The sequence below is a fragment of the Bidens hawaiensis genome, unplaced genomic scaffold (assembly GCF_021521415.1).
Source record: "Bidens hawaiensis isolate Kalapana, Puna unplaced genomic scaffold, B.hawaiensis_p1.1 tig00027595_1, whole genome shotgun sequence".
NCBI classification, from domain to species: domain Eukaryota; kingdom Viridiplantae; phylum Streptophyta; class Magnoliopsida; order Asterales; family Asteraceae; genus Bidens; species Bidens hawaiensis.
This window is the reverse complement of record NW_027494478.1, coordinates 94,830-113,548: the sequence shown is the minus strand read 5'-3', so window position 1 is coordinate 113,548 and position 18,719 is coordinate 94,830. Positions and strand designations below refer to the sequence as shown.

General features: G+C 38.3%; 1 protein-coding gene across 1 annotated transcript; it reads left to right on the top strand.

The window, feature by feature from the left end:
- Positions 1 to 11,978: 11,978 nt before the first annotated feature.
- On the top strand, positions 11,979 to 12,524 carry LOC143575715 (uncharacterized). Its single transcript, XM_077060006.1, has 2 exons — positions 11,979 to 12,188; positions 12,351 to 12,524. The coding sequence occupies exons 1-2, from the start codon at positions 11,979 to 11,981 to the stop codon at positions 12,522 to 12,524; spliced, it is 384 nt and encodes a 127-aa protein (XP_076916121.1).
- The last annotated feature ends 6,195 nt before the right edge of the window (positions 12,525 to 18,719 follow it).

Below are 18,719 nucleotides of genomic sequence, written 5' to 3'. Positions count from 1 at the left end.
GAATGAAAGGCCTGTAAGTCCGGATGGCTTGTAAGTCCAACGTTCAACCTTAAAGCTCAAATTTTTGTTTAATTTTCAAATAAAAACCTTTTGATCAAGTACTAGGGGGTTGAAGTCAAATTGGGGTGATCTGGGTAAAGTCAAATACGTTTTGAGAAGAGATAGGAGGCATCACAGGTCCATGAGTGATGTCCATCTAAGATTTATGCCGAACTGAACCTAATTCATATCACTGATGCAATGAAAGTCATGCTAAGTTTGTTTTACCTGCTATCAACCTGTCTCTTTATGTCATAATAACCCTGAACATGAATCCTTGTGACAGCATCTTAAACAATATGATTTCATGTTCGGATCTTTTCGTAAAAGACGGCGATTTTACAAAACTGAAATTTGATCCCAATCTGCAAAAATCTCAAAAAGATTATTCTCGTTTTTTATTCTTTTTACTATTCTTGTTTTCTTTATGTTTTATGTTTTTTTATTATTTGCTTTATCTCGAAATCACTCTCCTCGAAACATGTGATTTAACTGGGTCGTTTTCAATGTGTTTATATTACTTTGGGCTTTAGACTGGATTATCAGGTATGAGATTACAAGTCTTTGGGCTGAAACAAAGGGTTGGGCTTGTTTGTGGGTTCTCGGCCCATCTCTTTTGGGTATAAATAATATTTATCCCAGATTTTGTTCTCATTCATTCAAAAACACTTTCAAAACTCATCTCTCTCAAACCATTCAGCCAAAAACCCCACAAACATAAGCTAATCACACTCTATTGTATTTGGTGTTCTTTTGATCGTGTTACAGGTAATAAGTGATCTTGGAGATTGTTAGAAGTTAAAGGGGGTTTCGTTGCAGGATTAATGGAGATTTCGGAGACTTGGAGAAGACAACACACATTCCAAGAAGAAACCCAGAGTGTTTTCTGTCCCCAGCTGTTAAGGAGTTCTCGGTTGACTTTCGTTGACCGAGATCTCCCAGCCTTGACCGAGAACTCATGTTCTCGGTTGACTTTCGTTAACCGAAAACGTTGGAATTAACCTTATTTGACCGAAATCTCTTGTTGACAGAAAACTGATTATGGACCGAGATCAATTGTGATACTATTATTATATTTTCCTATTGGTCCACCAAATGTGATCTTGTCATCATTGGCCCCTCATGTCTTAAAAATTGATGAATTTGCTTTAAAATATAACTATAGTCAAGTTTGTGTTTACTAACTTGATTCGTTTGGTGCAGTAATGGCTGATCAGGCTCCGTTAAATTTTGTGGACACACATAACATAGTTGGACATTTGTTTGATCCACCACTGGCTCACAAGGAATTCAAGTCTATGATTGTCGGCCTCAACACTTGCAGGATTTCTCACGCATTACGCGAAAACCCTGTCATCTGCAGAAAGATGATCACTGATTTTTGGAATAATACCTCAATCAATCCACGAGGAGCAGATGGAGTTGTGTCGATAAACTCCAAAGTGCAGAACAAGCTGGTCGTCATCACAGAGGCTATTATAAGGGATGTGCTTTTGTTTGGTGATCAACCTGATCACCCGACAGAATACTCTGCTACTTCTGTCTCTGAGATTCTTACCAGGATGGGTTGTGAGGGTACTTATCCTCCAGCAATCAAGAAACTATTTCACCCATACTGGAGGTTTTTGATACACACGTTCTTCACATGCGTGTCAGGAAGAAAGGGGGGATCTGACTAGATCAGTCATACTCAGATGTCTGCTATTGTTGCTCTGATCATGGATTGGAATTACAACTATTCCAAGTTCGTTTTTAATGAAATGATGAGCAATCTGAAAGGGAAGAAGAAAGAGGTTCCTCATGTATCCCAGATTTCTGCAAATGATTTTTGACTCACACTACACCGACCTTGTCAAATCTGTTGATACATTAAATATGAAGTCAGTGGGACCCAACACCTTTGGGTTAATGAAGCAGTCCAGGAAAGGCTCCAAGATTGTCTATCAGGGCCTCAATGCTCTGGAAAAGTTTGGTAAATTTGCTGAGACTAAAGCTATACCAGTTACAGCTCAAATTGCCGAAGAACATGTGACACCTGTTCAAAGGCAGTCTGCTGCCTTTGAGATCAGTTCAGATGAAGAAGAAGAGACAGAACACCGTGAAAAGGATACTGCTCTGACTAATGAGCAATTAAGAGATTTTGAAGCCTTCAAAGAATTATTACAGTCAACCGATCTAAAGCCTCCTCAAGATGTTGCTGTAAATGAAGAAGTTGATATCCCTGAGGAACCAGCTGCTGATCTCATTCCACGAAAGCGCAGAAAGAAAGATCCGAGATCGGGTGTGCTGGTTCATAAAACTGAAACAACAACCACAACACCAGCAACAATCACAACCACTAGCCTACAGCAACAATCACAACCTGAGTCACAAGCTCCAGAACTCAAGTTGAACCATGTTCATCCACTGCAGAGCCACTGACTCAAGATCAGATGCTTGATGACATTGCTCGTGAATTTGATTTTGAGTCAGATATTCCATCCACTAATGAGGCTACTATGCCATACACTGATGTTGCTTCTGGATCTTCTGGCCCGTCCAATCTGGGTCAGTCAAGCTCAAATGTTTCCGAAAAGGTTGCTCAGATTCTAGCTATGAAAGAAAGATATTTGCAAGATAAAGGCAAGGGAGTGGTGCTTGATGATTCTCCCGTTGATGTGCAAGCTCTTCAACGTAGAGTCTTTGAACTTGAACAAGATTCTGTTGTGAAAGATGTGCGTATTCAAGAGCTGGAATCCAGTAACTCTGATGAAGACTCCAAGATCAAAGAGCTTCAGTCCAACATGGGAGAGTTAACTGCTGTTTATCTAGACCTCCAACAAATGCTTGTTCAAAAGTTTGGAGATGAATTCAAGAGCAGTGATGATATAACATCAAAGATGCCCAACGTTGATCAAAATGATAGCTCTACTGTTCGTCAGGCTGAAATTATAGATGAAGCTGAGACGTTGAAACAGTACCTATCTGAACCTCCACTCACCAAAGAGAAGTCGGATAGAATTCAGAAGAAGCTGCTGGTGATGAAAAACTCCAATCAAAATGTTGAATCATCCAATCACCCAGACAGGTTCGTTGTTAATCTTCAAAAGGGTTTTTCGGATAAATATGAAGATCGTTCTGGAGTTGTGTCATGGGGTTTTGATGCTGAAAAGAACATGTGGTGGGTTAAACGAAAGTCCGGTACCACTGAGTACTATAATAATATGAAAGACTTTGGTTCTTGGACTAAAGTGGATCTCAGTGATTTGATAAATTCTCCATTCCACAACCCAACTAATGATTATCGTGGTAGAGATTTCTGGAACTTTCTGAGAAATCAAGTTGATCAAGGTTTTCCGAAAATGCCAACTGCAGAATCGTTCTTGAAGAAAGCAAAGGGGGTCATGGATCCAAAGACAGGAAAGACAATGGTCAACGTTATGTGGCCTGCTACAGAGAAGGCCACTCATATTCCTCTGCCTAAAGCTATTCCAGATGGTACTTTGGATAACATGAGATTCTGGATGTATGATAGTGAAACTGCCACCGTTGTTATACGTTTGCAGAAGGGCAAAGGGCAGTACAGAATTGTTGATCCAAGATATTTTCTAAAGCTAGGAGAGAAAGACATCAAGGCACTCAGTGCATTTCAGATAATTGCCGACCCGATTTTTGAACCGGCTGCAAAAGAATATACAAGCATGGTGGCTTCTATTATCAGATGCAATTTTTGGGCAGGTGGTTTGAAAGACGCTGACATCGATTATATGAAGCATGATTGAGAACCAAGATACAAACCAAGGGGGAGATTGTTGGGCCTAGTTATTTGGTTTGTACTTAGTTTGTTTTTTTTGTTTGGGCTGCGTATGTAAATCGAGATCCCTTTGGATCTTGGTGGGCTTTTGGTCTTTGTTGGGCTAGCTTGTGGTATCACAACCCTATATATAGAATGCATTGTATAGGGTTCTAGGTTGTTCATCCACTTGTGTTTTGGCCGTCTAAGAGTTGTTCTAGACGTGTTTTGTATTGATAGTGCTTAAGCACCCGACGTATAATAATACGTGTGTTTTGAAGCCATTCTTGTGTTCTACGTGTTTGTGTTTACTTGTGTTCTTGAATCATCTAGTTTTGGAATTCCGCACCAACACCTAGATTGTTGATATCATAATTGTAGTGATCCAGATTCGGGACTTACAAGCTCTTTTGAGGCTACGAGCGGCTAAGAGATTTTGTTGGATTTGGAGTGATTCGATTAGTAGTCTCTTGAATAAGTTCCAGGCCGGTGATTTGGGTTTCGCAAATTCATTCCAACAGATAGGGGAACGACATTTACGGCCATAAACTGCTTCGAATGGAGCCATACCGATACTTGAATGAAAAGTGTTATTGTAAGAAAACTCAATCAAGTGAAGATGTGAATCCCAATTCCCACCAAAGTCCATGGCATATGACCTAAGCATGTCTTCGAGCATTTGAATCGTTCACTCGGATTGCCCATCGTTTTGAGGATGATAGGCATTGCTAAGGTCAAATCGAGTTCCCAACGCGGTTTGAAGTGATGCCCATAAATGCGAAGTAAAACGGCTATCACGATCGGAAATGATACGCAAAGGCACACCATGACAACAAACGATACGCAGAATATAAATCTGAGTGAGCTGATCAATCGAGAACTTTTCGTTGATCGGAATGAAATGAGTGGACTTAGTCAATCGGTCAACAATAACCCAAATACCATCGTGGCGGCTTCGAGTGGTCGGGAGTTTGAACACGAAATTTATGGTTATATTTTCCCATTTCCAAATAGGAATGTGTGGTTGAACGAGCAAACCAGATGGTCGTTGATGCTCGGCCTTGACATTAGCTCAAGTAAGGCATTTTGCAACGCATAATGCAATGTCTTTCTTTATACCGGGACACCAGAAAGTAGACCATAGATCGAAATACATCTTATCCGCACCGGGATGAATGGAATATCGAGACGTATGAGCTTCGTCCATGATAAATGTGCGAAGATCATCCCGATTAGGAACCTACAAACGATTAAGGTAATGCAACACACCATTCGAGGTAATTAAAATATGATTTTGAATCATTTAAACCTGCTAATCAAAACCCCTAACCTAAATTACACAAACATGGAGTAGATTAGTCAATTGGATTTCTTGGGTTTACATGAAGAAGATGAACCTTGTTATTATATATATATATATATATATATATATATATATATATATATATATATATATATATATTTGTTTATGTTTAAATACCAGCAACAATTCTGGCCTGGTGGTTAGAGCCTTGGTGTATGAACCACCAGACCCAGGTTCGAACCCGGGTCTATGCACCCTTTTTTTTTGTTTTTTTTAAACATCTTTCTTTATATACTTAATTAATCAATTTAAATTAAATAAAAATCGTTATATTTTATAATTATCACTTTTCACCTAAAAATCAACCTTCGTTTACGTTAAATTCTCATAAAAACCCAATTAATATTAGATTAATATTTATTTAACCTTGCAAATCGCTAAAATAAGTTTATATCTTTCAAACCACATTTAATAAATATTATGAACCTCATTATAATAGTTATTATAATAATACGTCGTAACCTTTAAACCGTTAAAAATTCGTTAACGACTTCAAATATTATTAATGCTTTAAGATAGTGAAATACATATTCATATCTAGAACCAAAGTAATTAAAAATCCCATGTAACGTCCGACTTTTAGAAATAATAAATAAAGTAATATTTAAATTCCGTATAATAAGTAGATAAATTAAAATGAGAGAAGGTAGGCTTAAATGGATATGGACTTAACAATAAAACATGGACGTAGTAAATTATGGGCCTAAGGTCCATGAGGTAAGGGTATAAGTACCCCTTAAACCTTTCCTAAAACCCTAGATCTCATATTCCATACCTTTCCATTTTTACCAACACACACTCTCCATACTTTGAAACCCGAGAATGAGATCGAAGTCGTTTTAGTGATTTCCGCATCCAAACAACAAGAAGAATCAAGATCTAACTCGTGTCAAGACTAAGCTCTAAAACGAATTTCGATAGAGTTAGCCATGCACAACTCAAGAAGGGAATTACCATTAACGGGGAGCATAACAGGATCTAGGTGAGATCTAGCTCCTTTTATGTGTTATGTTTTCGGGGCTGTGTGCATACTTCGCTGTGTTTAGATTTATACACTTAACTTAATAGTAAGTGTATATTAGATATATGTTTGCGTATGAATGTGAATGATATGGATTGTTTAACTAGTATGCGCGTAATGTTATATTAGTTATGATTGAAGGAACTAGAAAGGAAATGTAACGAAGTTAGACTGGTATGGTATAATAGAGGGCACCGAGCCCTAACAATAACCGAGGTATGTAGGGCACTGGACCCTTATAATATCCAAGGTAAGTAGGGACTAGACTCTAAGGAGATCCAAGGTATGTAGGACACCTGATCCTTATTAATTCCGAGGTATGTAGGGTTTGGACCCTTATAATATCCAAGGTAAGTGAGGATCGGATCTTTATAGTATCCGAGGTATGTGTTCAGTAAGAAGTATGAATGTATGTATGTATATATGTATCTATGTATGTACGTACGTACGTACGTACGTATGTATGTATGTATGTATGTATGTATGTATGAAAGATGAGCAGGTAAGTATTAATACGTATCTTCGGACGCGTATTGGTATGTAAGGCCCCGAACCCAGTAGCCCTACTTTAACGTCGGATTTACTCATAAACACAGTCCTTCAAATCAGAGTTTATTAAAACTTTTCACGGAATATAAAACATCAATCATTTGTTACAAAACATTAAATCTTTTCTTTGATACCATAACACAAAACTTTATATTCAAAACATTTTTACTTCTTTCTTCAGATGCCAGCCGTTCAATCTATGCAATGCGTCATCCTCTTGCTAGCTCTGTAATCAGCTCACCTGCGTGCATACTAAAAGTCAGCTACGCTGAGTGAGTTCTAGTTAATCAGGTATCATACAATTTATTCCCATATATTACTTCCCGTATCCGAAGACACATATTACTACCTTAACCTTGTATAAATATCCATAGTAGGATCGTCACGTAATATTTATTAAAAGAACCATTACCATTACCCTACCATATATAATTTCCATAGGAGGAACACTATACTATCCATAGAAGAAACACTTTACGATCCATAAAAGGAACACTATACCTTCCATAAAAGGAACACTATACTTTATTATTTAATATCCATGTAAGGAGCTAGTCACTTCCCTTGACGATGCGTGCAATATCCGAAGATCGTTCACGTACCGTCAAGCAATCAACCGTATCGATCACATATACCATACACGGCATACACATAAAATTATATCCTTTCGTTCATACTTTCTTACTTTCTTTTGTATTATCTTACTTTCATATCTTACGTTATAAAGAGCATTACGCCCTACATTCCTCGAGTATTACTAGGGCTCGGTACCCTCTTCGTAACCATACAACCATACGTTATCATTTCTTTCTTCTATTATCTCTATCATGTTCATACACATAAACCTACATAACATACTTACCTTATTCTTAGCGCTGCAACCTGACAGTACGTGCAATATCCGAAGATCGTTCACGTACCATCAAGCAATCATTCATATATTTCACATTATCCATATAAGGCATACACTTATCTCTTAGGATAAGTGTATTAACAAACATATTGAGTATGCACACAGCCCCGAAAACGTAACACATAAATGGGGCTAGAAACTCACCTGAATTCTGCTTCTTTTCCTGATAGCTGTAAATCCCTTCTTTAACTGAGCTCGGCTGACTGTACAAGTTACACGTATCAATACTCGCCTGATCTAATCTGGTGGCCTAGTATTAGCTTACTTTAACTTATCGCTTTTAATTTATTTTCTAATCAAACTTGGCTTCAGGCGAAGTTGCCGGTTAGGCGAACTTAACCTTAGGCGAACTTAGCTTTACAGCGAAGTTGTCATCAGGCGAACTTGGCTTCAGGCGAAGTTGAACCTTAGGCGAACTTAACTTTACAGCGAAGTTGCCATCAGGCGAACTTAGCTTGCAGGCGAAGTTCATCAGGCGAACTTAGCTTGCAGGCGAAGTTCATCACGTTGAAGGCGAAGTTTCTCAGATGAAGGCGAAGTTGCCCAGACGGCCGCTGTTCGGTTTCTTTCAGCATTTTGAGCGATTTTAACTCCCTTGCTATGGTTCAATATCACCCACTACGCTTCCCGACCATTTTTGGTCGCTTATACACTAAAAAGCTTGGATCTTTAAATCTCAAAGATCAAGAATCATACCTTTTTGAGCTTGTTTGGAATCTCGTTTAACTTGCTAGCACACTAATCGCTCTCTCTCGGTCCTGCCCGATTCTTCCCTTGGCTCGGTCGGCCGGCGGTATGTGTGCGGTGTGTGTGTGTGTTTTTGGAGTGTTAGGGAGTTTGGTGAAAATGAAAGATATTTTGGGTTTAGGGGATATTTATACCCCTGAAATCCCATGGACCTAAGGCCCATTCTCATTTAACCCATCTCTATTAATCCAAGTCCATAACCCACGTCCATTACCCGACACTAGCCCGACCCATACCAACCTCTATTCTTTTATTTATTTCCTGATAACCCGAGTAACTTTCCCTCTATTATTAAGTAATATAATTAATATTATTTTGGAATTTTCGGGATGTTACATGGTAAGCAAGTGAATGTAATGTATGTTAATTAACTAGAACTCACTCAGCGTAGCTAACTTTTAGTATGCACGCAGGCAAGTAGAATGAGGCAAGTGGCTTGATGAGGACACGTGGCAATAAGAGGAAGACTGGCATCGGTATGAAGAAGACACCCGTGTCGTTTTATGTTTTATGTCTTATGTTTTATGTTTTATGGACTTTATGTTATGATATTTTAAGACAAGATGGTTATGTTATGTTATGAATGAATGACTTTTAATTCCGCAAAATGTTTTAATTAACTCTGAGTTTACGAATTATGTGAATGAGTAAATCCAACCAGCGTGAAAGTAGGGTACCCGGGTCGGGGGCCTTACAGGTTGGTATCAGAGCATAAGTTCGAGAGAATAAGCATCCTACATGCTTAAACTCAAACAGAGAATGGGACGAAAAGAAGAAAAGAAAGAAGATTCTAGTTAGAGAATGCCATGTGTCACTCAAGCAAGACTAATACGTGAATTTCCTCACGTATAACGTAGGGATAAGTAAAAGGTTTATATGAATTGTTTAAGATAGAATTGCTTGCTTATGTTTGAAATGTTTGACTGTTTAACTGCATTAAGTAGAACCGAGCACAAGTAGACTCACGAAAGGAAGTGTATAGGACACGGAAGGTAGCGTGAGCAGCTAATCCCAGCTGGCCACTGTTATTACCTGCAGCCTTACTATCCTTGTACTAAATAGTTCCTCACGTGACGATGTTTGTGCTTTTCCTTTAGAATTCAAATGGCTAGTACTAAGACTACTGGACAATGGGGACGCAAGGGACGCCGTGGTAGGCCACGTGTTAACTAAGTACCCTCTAAGGAACCCGTTAATGAGCGTAGTGAAGAACGAAGCATGACTAAGAGAGAAGAAGAACATCAGCTCGATCCTGCCATTCAAGATGCGATTACTCAAGCTGTTGTTGCTGCTGCAGTGAAGAATCTCCAACCAGACAAGTCTACTGAAAGTCGTGCTAATACTGTTGATGAGGTTGGGGAGGGTAGTGAAAAGGATACTGAGACTGAGGCTGAGGCATCGATTGAAGATCATTCTGTGAAGGTTAATGGTGGTAAGCGAGGTTGAGGCGGTTGCAACTACAGAACCTTCAAAGGTTGTGACCCGCCTAAGCTGACCGGTACTGGTGACGCAATTGCTACCCTGCAGTGGATAACCGCCATGGATAAGGTTATCCGCATTAGCGAGACTACCTTCCCAACCAAGTTATGGGCTTCGCTACCCAATCATTTGCTGATGAAGCTATGTTCTGGTGGGAAACTGTTGAACAGAGAAAGACTGCTGCTGAAATTAAGGCTATGAGGTGGGATGATCTGAGAGAGATGGTAATGAGGTAGTTCTGTACTGACACTGAGGTCGAGAAAGCGGAGATGAAGTTTCTGAACTTGAAGACGGGGAAGATGAAACCCCACGAGTACACTACTGAGTTTAACCGTATGTCCAGGCTTGTGCCCGAATTGGTGGATACTGAGGCTAAGAGAATCAAGTGTTATATTAAAGGACTTCCACAGCATGTCCGCACACTGGTCAAGGCAATAGACCTGCTACTTTTGATTCCACAGTCGAACTGGCAGAAATGGTTTATGATAACGTGGCGGTGGACGACGTTGTGGTGGAAGTGAAGAAGCATAAGAAGTGGGATAATCATGGAAAGAGGCACGGTGCTCAGATGTGGAATCCCAAGGATAGGAAGCAGAAGGTGTGGGAAAGGAAATCGTGTAAGACTTGTGGGAAAATTCATGGTGGTGAATGTAAGTGGGGTGCTGGTACCGATGTGTGTCATAAGTGTGGGAAGCCTCATGGAGGAGAGTGCAGACTTGGGTCAAACGTCTGTTTTAAGTGCGGGAAGGTGGGGCATTATGCTTATGAATGTAACACAAAACCCACCTGTTACAAATGCCGGAAGACAGGTCATATGGCTCGAGAATGCACTGAGGGTGAATCTGGAGGAAGAGGGAAGAGAGATGCTGAGAAGAATAAGCCGAGGACCAGGGCTTACATGATGACCCAGGAGCAAGCTAAATAGGTTCCTGATGTTGTGACAGGTTCCCGAGTTCCCTGTTACCCTTTATGTAATGACCTTAGGAGGGTTCGATGTGGTTTTGGGAATGGATTGGCTGTCCGAGTTTGAGGCTCAGATAGTGTCTAAGAGTAGGTTAATAAGGTTAAAGTCCTTGGATGGTGGTACAGTGACAGTTTATGGTGATAAGGAAAGTAAAGGGTTTAACGTCATTTCGATGATAAAAGTCGATAAGATGTTAAGGAGAGGGTGCCTGGCCTATGTTGTCGACGCTTCGGCGGAGGCAAGGGAAGTGAAAGATGTTCTTATAGTATGCGACTATCCCGAAGTGTTCCATGAGCACCTTCCGGGGTTGCCACCGGAACGAGAGGTAGAATTTCAGATTGAGTTAGTACCAGGAGCACAGCCCGTCACGAAAACACCATACCGACTGGCGCCGTCCGAGATGAAAGAACTAATGTCCCAACTGCAAGAAATCCTCGACAAAGGTTTCATACGACCGAGTGTTTCCCAGTGGGGTGCGCCGGTGTTGTTCGTTAAGAAGAAAGATGGAAGTAAGAGAATATGTATTGATTACCGTGAGCTGAATAAGCTTACAGTGAAGAATAGATATCCGTTGCCACGGATCGACGACTTGTTCGATCAGTTACAAGGTGCTAGCTGGTTCTCGCGGATAGACCTTCGATCAGGCTATCATCAGTTGAAAGTGAAAGAGGCTGACATTCCTAAAACAGCATTTCGGGTGCGGTATAGACACTACGAGTTCCTCGTGATGTCATTCGGCCTAATGAATGCTCCCGCGACATTCATGGACATGATGAACAGGGTATGTCGGCCAATGTTAGACAGTCGGTTATCGTTTTCATCGACGATATACTGATTTATTCGAAAAACGAGTCTGATCATGCTAAGCATCTGAGAGAAGTATTGGAAATCTTGAAGGAGGAGAAACTGTACGCCAAGTTCTCGAAATGCGCGTTCTGGTTGCGTGAAGTGCAGTTTCTAGGTCACATAATCACTTCTGAAGGGATTACTGTGGACCCAGCTAAGATTGAGGCAATAAAGAATTGGAAGACGCCGCAAAATCCGACGGAGATACGCAGTTTCTTAGGGTTGGCCGGTTATTATCGGAGATTCATTCAAGGTTTCTCTAAGATATCCGCACCGTTGACCAGTATGGCCCGAAAGACTGTGGTATTCAATTGGGGTAGATTCCAGGAAGAGGCGTTTGAAGAATTAAAGAAGAGGCTCACGCAAGCTCCGATTCTTGTTTTACCCGATGGTAACGAGGATTTAGTAGTTTATGCTGACGCTTCATATCAAGGGTTAGGTTCCGTGTTGATGCAACGAGGAAAGGTCATAGCTTATGCTTCCAGACAACTGAAGGTTCACGAATGTACATACCCAACGCATGACTTAGAGTTAGCAGCTGTAGTACATGCTCTTAAGATCAGGAGACACTAATTGTATGGTACTAAGTGTACTATCTATACGGATCACAAGAGTTTGAAATACTTCTTTGAGCAGAAAGAATTGAATATGAGACAGAGAAGGTGGCTAGAGTTGATCAAAGACTATGACTGTGAAATCAAGTATTACACGGGAAGGGCTAATGTAGTTGCTGACGCCTTAATCCGGAAGAATGAGAAAGTGTTGGCTACTGTAAAGTCTTACAAACTGATTGTCAACACAGATCTCTTTACAGAAATCAGCAAGGCTTAGACAGAAGTGCTGGCAGACGAAGGGTTAATGAAGAAAGAGAGGATTTATGGGCAACAGACCGAGCTAATTAATAATACGCAAGGTGTAAGGATCAGATTCGATCGATTGTGGATTCCGCGCCATGGGAATCTCAAAAGTCGAATCCTAAACGAGGCTCATAAATCTCGATGTTCAATTCATCCATGATCTAACAAGATGTATCCAGACTTAAAGAAAGACTATTGGTGGCCAAGTATGAAGAATGAAGTAATGGATTATGTTAGCAAGTGCTTGACTTGCTTACAAGTTAAAGTAGAACACCAGAAACCGTATGGAAAGCTACAGCCTCTAGAAATACCTGAGTGGAAATGGGAACACATCACTATGGATTTCATAACCAAGCTACCGCGTACAGCTAAGAATCATGATACCATCTGGGTGATTGTGGACCGTTTGACTAAGAGTGCTCACTTTCTGCCTATACGAGAGGCCATCTCGTCAGAAACGTTAGCATATGTGTTTATTAAAGAAGTGGTGACGAAGCATGGAGTGCCGTTGTCGATCGTATCCGACAGAGATACCCGTTTTACTTTCCGATTTTGGAAGAGATTTCATGAAGCAATGGGAACTAGATTGAACATCAGCACGGCGTATCATCCTCAAACAGATGGACAGTCTGAGCAGACTATCCAAACCTTTGAGGATATGCTACGTGCATGTGTGTTAGATTTTGGAGGAAGCTGGGATGATCATTTATAGTTCGTGACATTTTACCGCTTCAATTTTCTTTAAACTTGCTTTCAGCTTTCTTTCAAGTTATCTCCCATTTCAAATGTGAGTTTCTCACACCCCCTTTTTAAATGCTTTTATACTTTTAGGGGTAGCATATATGTGTGTGTGTGTGTGTGTGTGTGTGTGTGTCCAAACAAGCTGCTCATCATATTAGTTTACAAAACGGCAATTTGTATCATGGACTTCTGTGTGTTTACTTGCTCAGAATTACTTGCTCATGGTTACCTCAATAAGTATGGTCATGCGCCCCCCTTTGCACTCAGGATCATTTTGTTATGAGTGGAAAAGAGACCCCCGATCCGAGTACGTTAATGGTTGTTACCGGCTGGAAAGAACATTGCATGCGCGATTATTACACTTGTTCATGGAATTGCATGGTTTTTATGTACTTATATAAAACTTGTGTAAACTTACCAACTATTTAATTAGTTGACCATATTTTACATATATGCTACACGTACCATTATTAAATTTTGAAGTGACGAAGACGCTAGTTCTAAGTTATCAACAATAATCAATAACTTATTATAGTTGTTTTATCTTTTATTTGGATGTATTTGTTTACTTGAACACTTGTGTAATTATTTTCAAGTATTTGTCTTCTAAATACAAACAACCAACTTGGATAAATAAAATTATTTATCTAAGTATTTGATTTATAAAGCTTTGATAAACATGTTCATATTACATAAGTCGGGTAAAACCAAGTCGGTTGTTTGTATTTAGAAGACAAAGCTTACTTAATGGCGAAGACAGCTTATCTAGTGGTAATTTTAGTGATATTAATAACTTCAAATAATTTGTAGTTTGTGTACTCCGAATGTTGAAGAAAGCTTTTGTGCATACGTTATCCAGAAATATTATGTCATGTTTTTACGATTTCTTTTTTTTTTTTAATTTACAATCTTTAAAACTCATGTCTAAATTAGATTTGTAATGAGCTATAAGCCATCATGTTAAAAATATTCAATCTATAAACCATGTTAAAAATATCTTTTTTTTATATTTGCTAACAATTAAAAAAATAACTTCAATTGAATTTATTAGCTTCGATATGTTCGTATTAATACGAATCGCTTTGGGTTTAAATAGGGGAGATGTAATTGGGTAGATATGTAATTGATGCTATTAGAAAGAGGATATATCATATATGTAAATAGCTCTTTAATTAGTTCATTAAGGGTAACAAAGTTATTTAATTAGCTAATTTTAATGAATATATGGTTTAGGAAAAGGAAATATGTAATTGATACTTTAGGGTTAAGTAAATATGTAATAAAGGAACTTATGAGGAGGATATATGTAAATGTCCATATAATATATAATTCCTTCACATAACATGTTTGGCTTCGAATCTCACAAGTCACAATAATAGAATTATATTCATTCGGTTTACCGAAAACCTTTTACCTGGTCCTCGTAGAACAAAACAACCCCTTTTCCTTACAAACACACTTCCAGTTTACACCCTTTTCCAAAGATATTTGGAAAATAATAAAACTTACCCGTCTAAGTGAAACTTACCTGTTATTATTTTTGTGGAATCCTATCTTCACGACATGTCATCGGGATAAGGCTTGATTTTTATTATTTTTTTATAGCCTTTATTCATTTAATTGTAAGTAGAAAATGACGTTGTCTCTGGTCACCTTGTCCGATGACTTGTCGCGGGGACATGTTTGATTTTTCTTTTGTCTCTTTTAGTTTCTATTCATTAAATGGTAGTTAAATAAAAATTGCCATGCCCTCGGTATGCATAGGTTTCGATTACTTATACCGATGATTGTAAAAATAACCATCATTATAAAACAGAATGAGGTAAATAACACCAAAAATAAAAATGATCCACCATGAACCGTCGGAATGACATACACGACTGTTTAAAGTCTGTTGTATAATCGATAGACTTCCTGGTAAGTAAGTGGTCAATTAGCATGCAAATGTACACCGGTTCGTTGCCAGCAAGATCATTGTGAGGCTGAACATAAGTCATTAACACCAAATGTGATGCATCTTTCTTGCTAACCAGATTCTTTCCGGAACTTAATGTTCACCAACAACACACCAAAATAAACGGCGGTCTTTCTCATTTTTGGGTGAACAAGTGTTCAGTATTTCTCTTCCCTTACACTTTTATTGTAAAATAGCACCATCTCTTATATCCGTAGATCAACCCGAACTAGTGACCAATGGTATCTTTCAATACAAAACAGAAAATAAACAACATCAACATGTAAAATGAAGGGTATGGTTTAAATTTACCATTAGTATAGATAACGGCATTTTTATTACACGAGTCTACCAAATAATCATAGAAATGGGGAGATAGAACCGTCCAATGCATATACAATAATCTCTCACTTTGAAGCCGCCAATGCTTCCAGTTTATCATTCTTCCGACGCAACCTTCTATGTGCTGCAGATTAATTAATATCATTTCAAAAAAATCAATTATCATCAAACACCCTAAAATGCTTTTGTTTTTGATACCTCGGCGGACAAGCACCTATTAGACGTATATCCTAATAGGGTACACAAGAAACGTCCGATGAAAAAGGCAGTAGAATAACAAAAAGGAGAGTCCCCGCTATTAAAAACTCTTTGGCTTCGACCGACCAATAGTCCAACACGTCGGATGGAACAGCCTATTTCCTTTTTCATTGTCGGTTGGGGATGCGAATTTATTCAATACGCATTGTATCTTTGGATAACGAAGATGATTCTTAGTTGTTTCCTGGAAGCCTCCACTTCTGAAGAACCCATGTTGATGTTTTTAGTGGCGGTTGAAAATTGTAATCATTGCTAATATTACTCTTTAGGAAGTTGTTTGCCACGCTTGTTGTAACAAAAATTTGATGAAGATGAAGAGATGGAGATGGAAGATTTTGAAAGAAGAAAAAATTAAATACCAAAAAGAAAAAAAAAACACGACGGATTTCAACAATGCATGTACAAGGCTGAAATTCTGTCCGAGATACAAACTCAAAATATATAATATATACAAAGACGAACGGATCGAGATCGAACATACAAATCTTTTAAGGAAATAATAGTGAAAATGAAACTTGCTCATCTTTATACACGAAAACAAGCAGGAACGAGAAGCATACACAAGACCATTATCCACACATGTTTTTTATACATATAGGTATCCGACGAAGAAGCCATGGTACAAAGAGACACAGAATCAGTATTGCAATTATAACTATTCTGGGCATTCCATCATCTACTTGTGCGGGTGCAATAAACCCATAGGTGAAACCCATGAAGAAGTAAGACAGTCGAAGCTCTCTTTGAAATGGGAGAGAACTCGTGAGCATTTCGATGACGGTGAATGAAAATGACCAAGATAGTGTGTTTGCAATAATGAATATAAGTCTAGTGGAACTGTTACTTTCTTTAAGAACATCAGGAAAGCTCATCATTGCTTGATAGCTAGCATTGGCAACGAGCGCTGCGACAACCAGAATGGCGCTGCGAACTTGGTCAGCAGAATCCCTTTCTCTGTTGAAGTTGAAATAGGTAAAAGGCCAATTTGTTGAAGAGTTGTTTGGATTGGTTGGTTGCTCTTCCATGTCTTGCCTGCCTTCTGTTTCCATTTTAGCTTAATGGACATCGAATTGGTTGGTTTATATGGGTGGGTATAAATACAATTCTTTTTGCTATTTTATGTGGTCACTAGATTTATGAGGAAAAAAAAAGAAAAATTGGAAACAAATAATCTTACTTTTTGTACATTGCCAGATAATACTTGATGTGGTCTCAATTATACGTATTATTATATAAATATTCTTTATACTTTTAAGTGCTTTTGAGCCAGGTTTTTCTTAAATATTATTATTATTTGGTTCATGCGTGAGTTTAATGGTTTTAAGAGACAATAAGCTAAAATGAAATACTTTTATTAAACTTGAGACCGACGAATGACGAGTCAAGAATATGATATATTATCTAATTTTTATTACAACTATATGTAGTATTTAATAAGAAAAAAAAAAATGAACTAACATACACAATTAACGTATGTAATAATAATGGCGGTGGAACATAAACCCTACAGCAAGAATTAATTACAATTATATATATTCTATTTTTGTTTTCTTTCAAGGAAAGTCAGACAGAACCAAAAGCAGCCGCCACTTTACTACAATATGTATTAATTATTATTATTTTCGTGGAAAAACAGAGGAGACACGGACAGAAAGTCGGACGCCAATCAAGAGGAGGGTTTCGACAAAAGGCCAGCAGCAAGAAAAGAAAGAAGGTAGAAGAGAAAAAGTCAATGGTTCAAGCAGAGAGGGTTTGGGTTCAACACCTACTAGGCCAAACAACATTATTATTCGGTTTGAATTTATCGTTTTCGTCATGAACTCATTATTTGAACTTATTTATTTAGATTTGTTATTAAGTATGGTTGCTGGCTAAAACCCTAGACCATCTAGGTTTATGATGAACTTTTGTTGATATTGGATTTTAGTTTGAACTTTGCTTTTGTTATGGTTTATGATTAAGTAAGAGGTTTCTTGTTATTTATTCGATGCATATGTGTTCTTAGGATTGTTTGGTGAATTTTATTGTTTCGCAGTTTCCTTGGTGATTGTTTTATATAATAGGATTCTGTTAGGTCATCTACCGTGTGTTTTTGACTAGTTTATGGTTGATATGCATTAAAACCATAGGAACAATATTAATAAATCAAATAGACCTAAGTGTGCTGCTAATCTAAATAGCTGAGAGGTGATAGATTATATGGTAAGTCTTGGTTGTTTAAGATTGCTAGATTTAGTTCTTCGTAAGGAGTCCGTCTAGGTTTGATTTTTCAGCATTGTTTATCTAGTCAAGTGAATACTTTTAACTACCTTTGATTTCCGCGCTGTAAAGTAGGATTTCTTATAGAGGTACTTGTCATAAAATAAGTTAGCGACCGTAAGGGTGTCTAATTAAACTGGTATTTTTAAGAACTTAAGAGAAATCCATAGGTGTCGTCTTAAGAAGGGTCAGGGGTCCTGTGCAGGTTTTCTTTAAGTGACGATTTTATGATCCCAGTTTCATAACATGCATTTTCCAACTAATTGACAATTGATACATTAGGGATTCTAGCCTAGGTGGTTGCTCATCATCATTTGAATTAAGCCCAAGTTCTAAGTTTAGTCATCTTTAGTTTTTTTTAATTAGTTTTAATATTAGGTTAATCTTAGTTTTTAGTTAAACCCCCTAATAATAATAAATAAATAGTCGTGTCTATAGTTGAGTCTAATTTAGCTAGTTAACGTAATTAAAAGAGTCTCGTGGGTTCGATATCCGGACTTGCTTAGCTGTACTAGAGTCGATCGGTTCACTTGCCGGTTAGTAGTTTAGTTAAGTTTAAGATTCTAGAATTTATTACTTAGTGTCTAGATTAGCGTAATTTAGTTAATAATTATT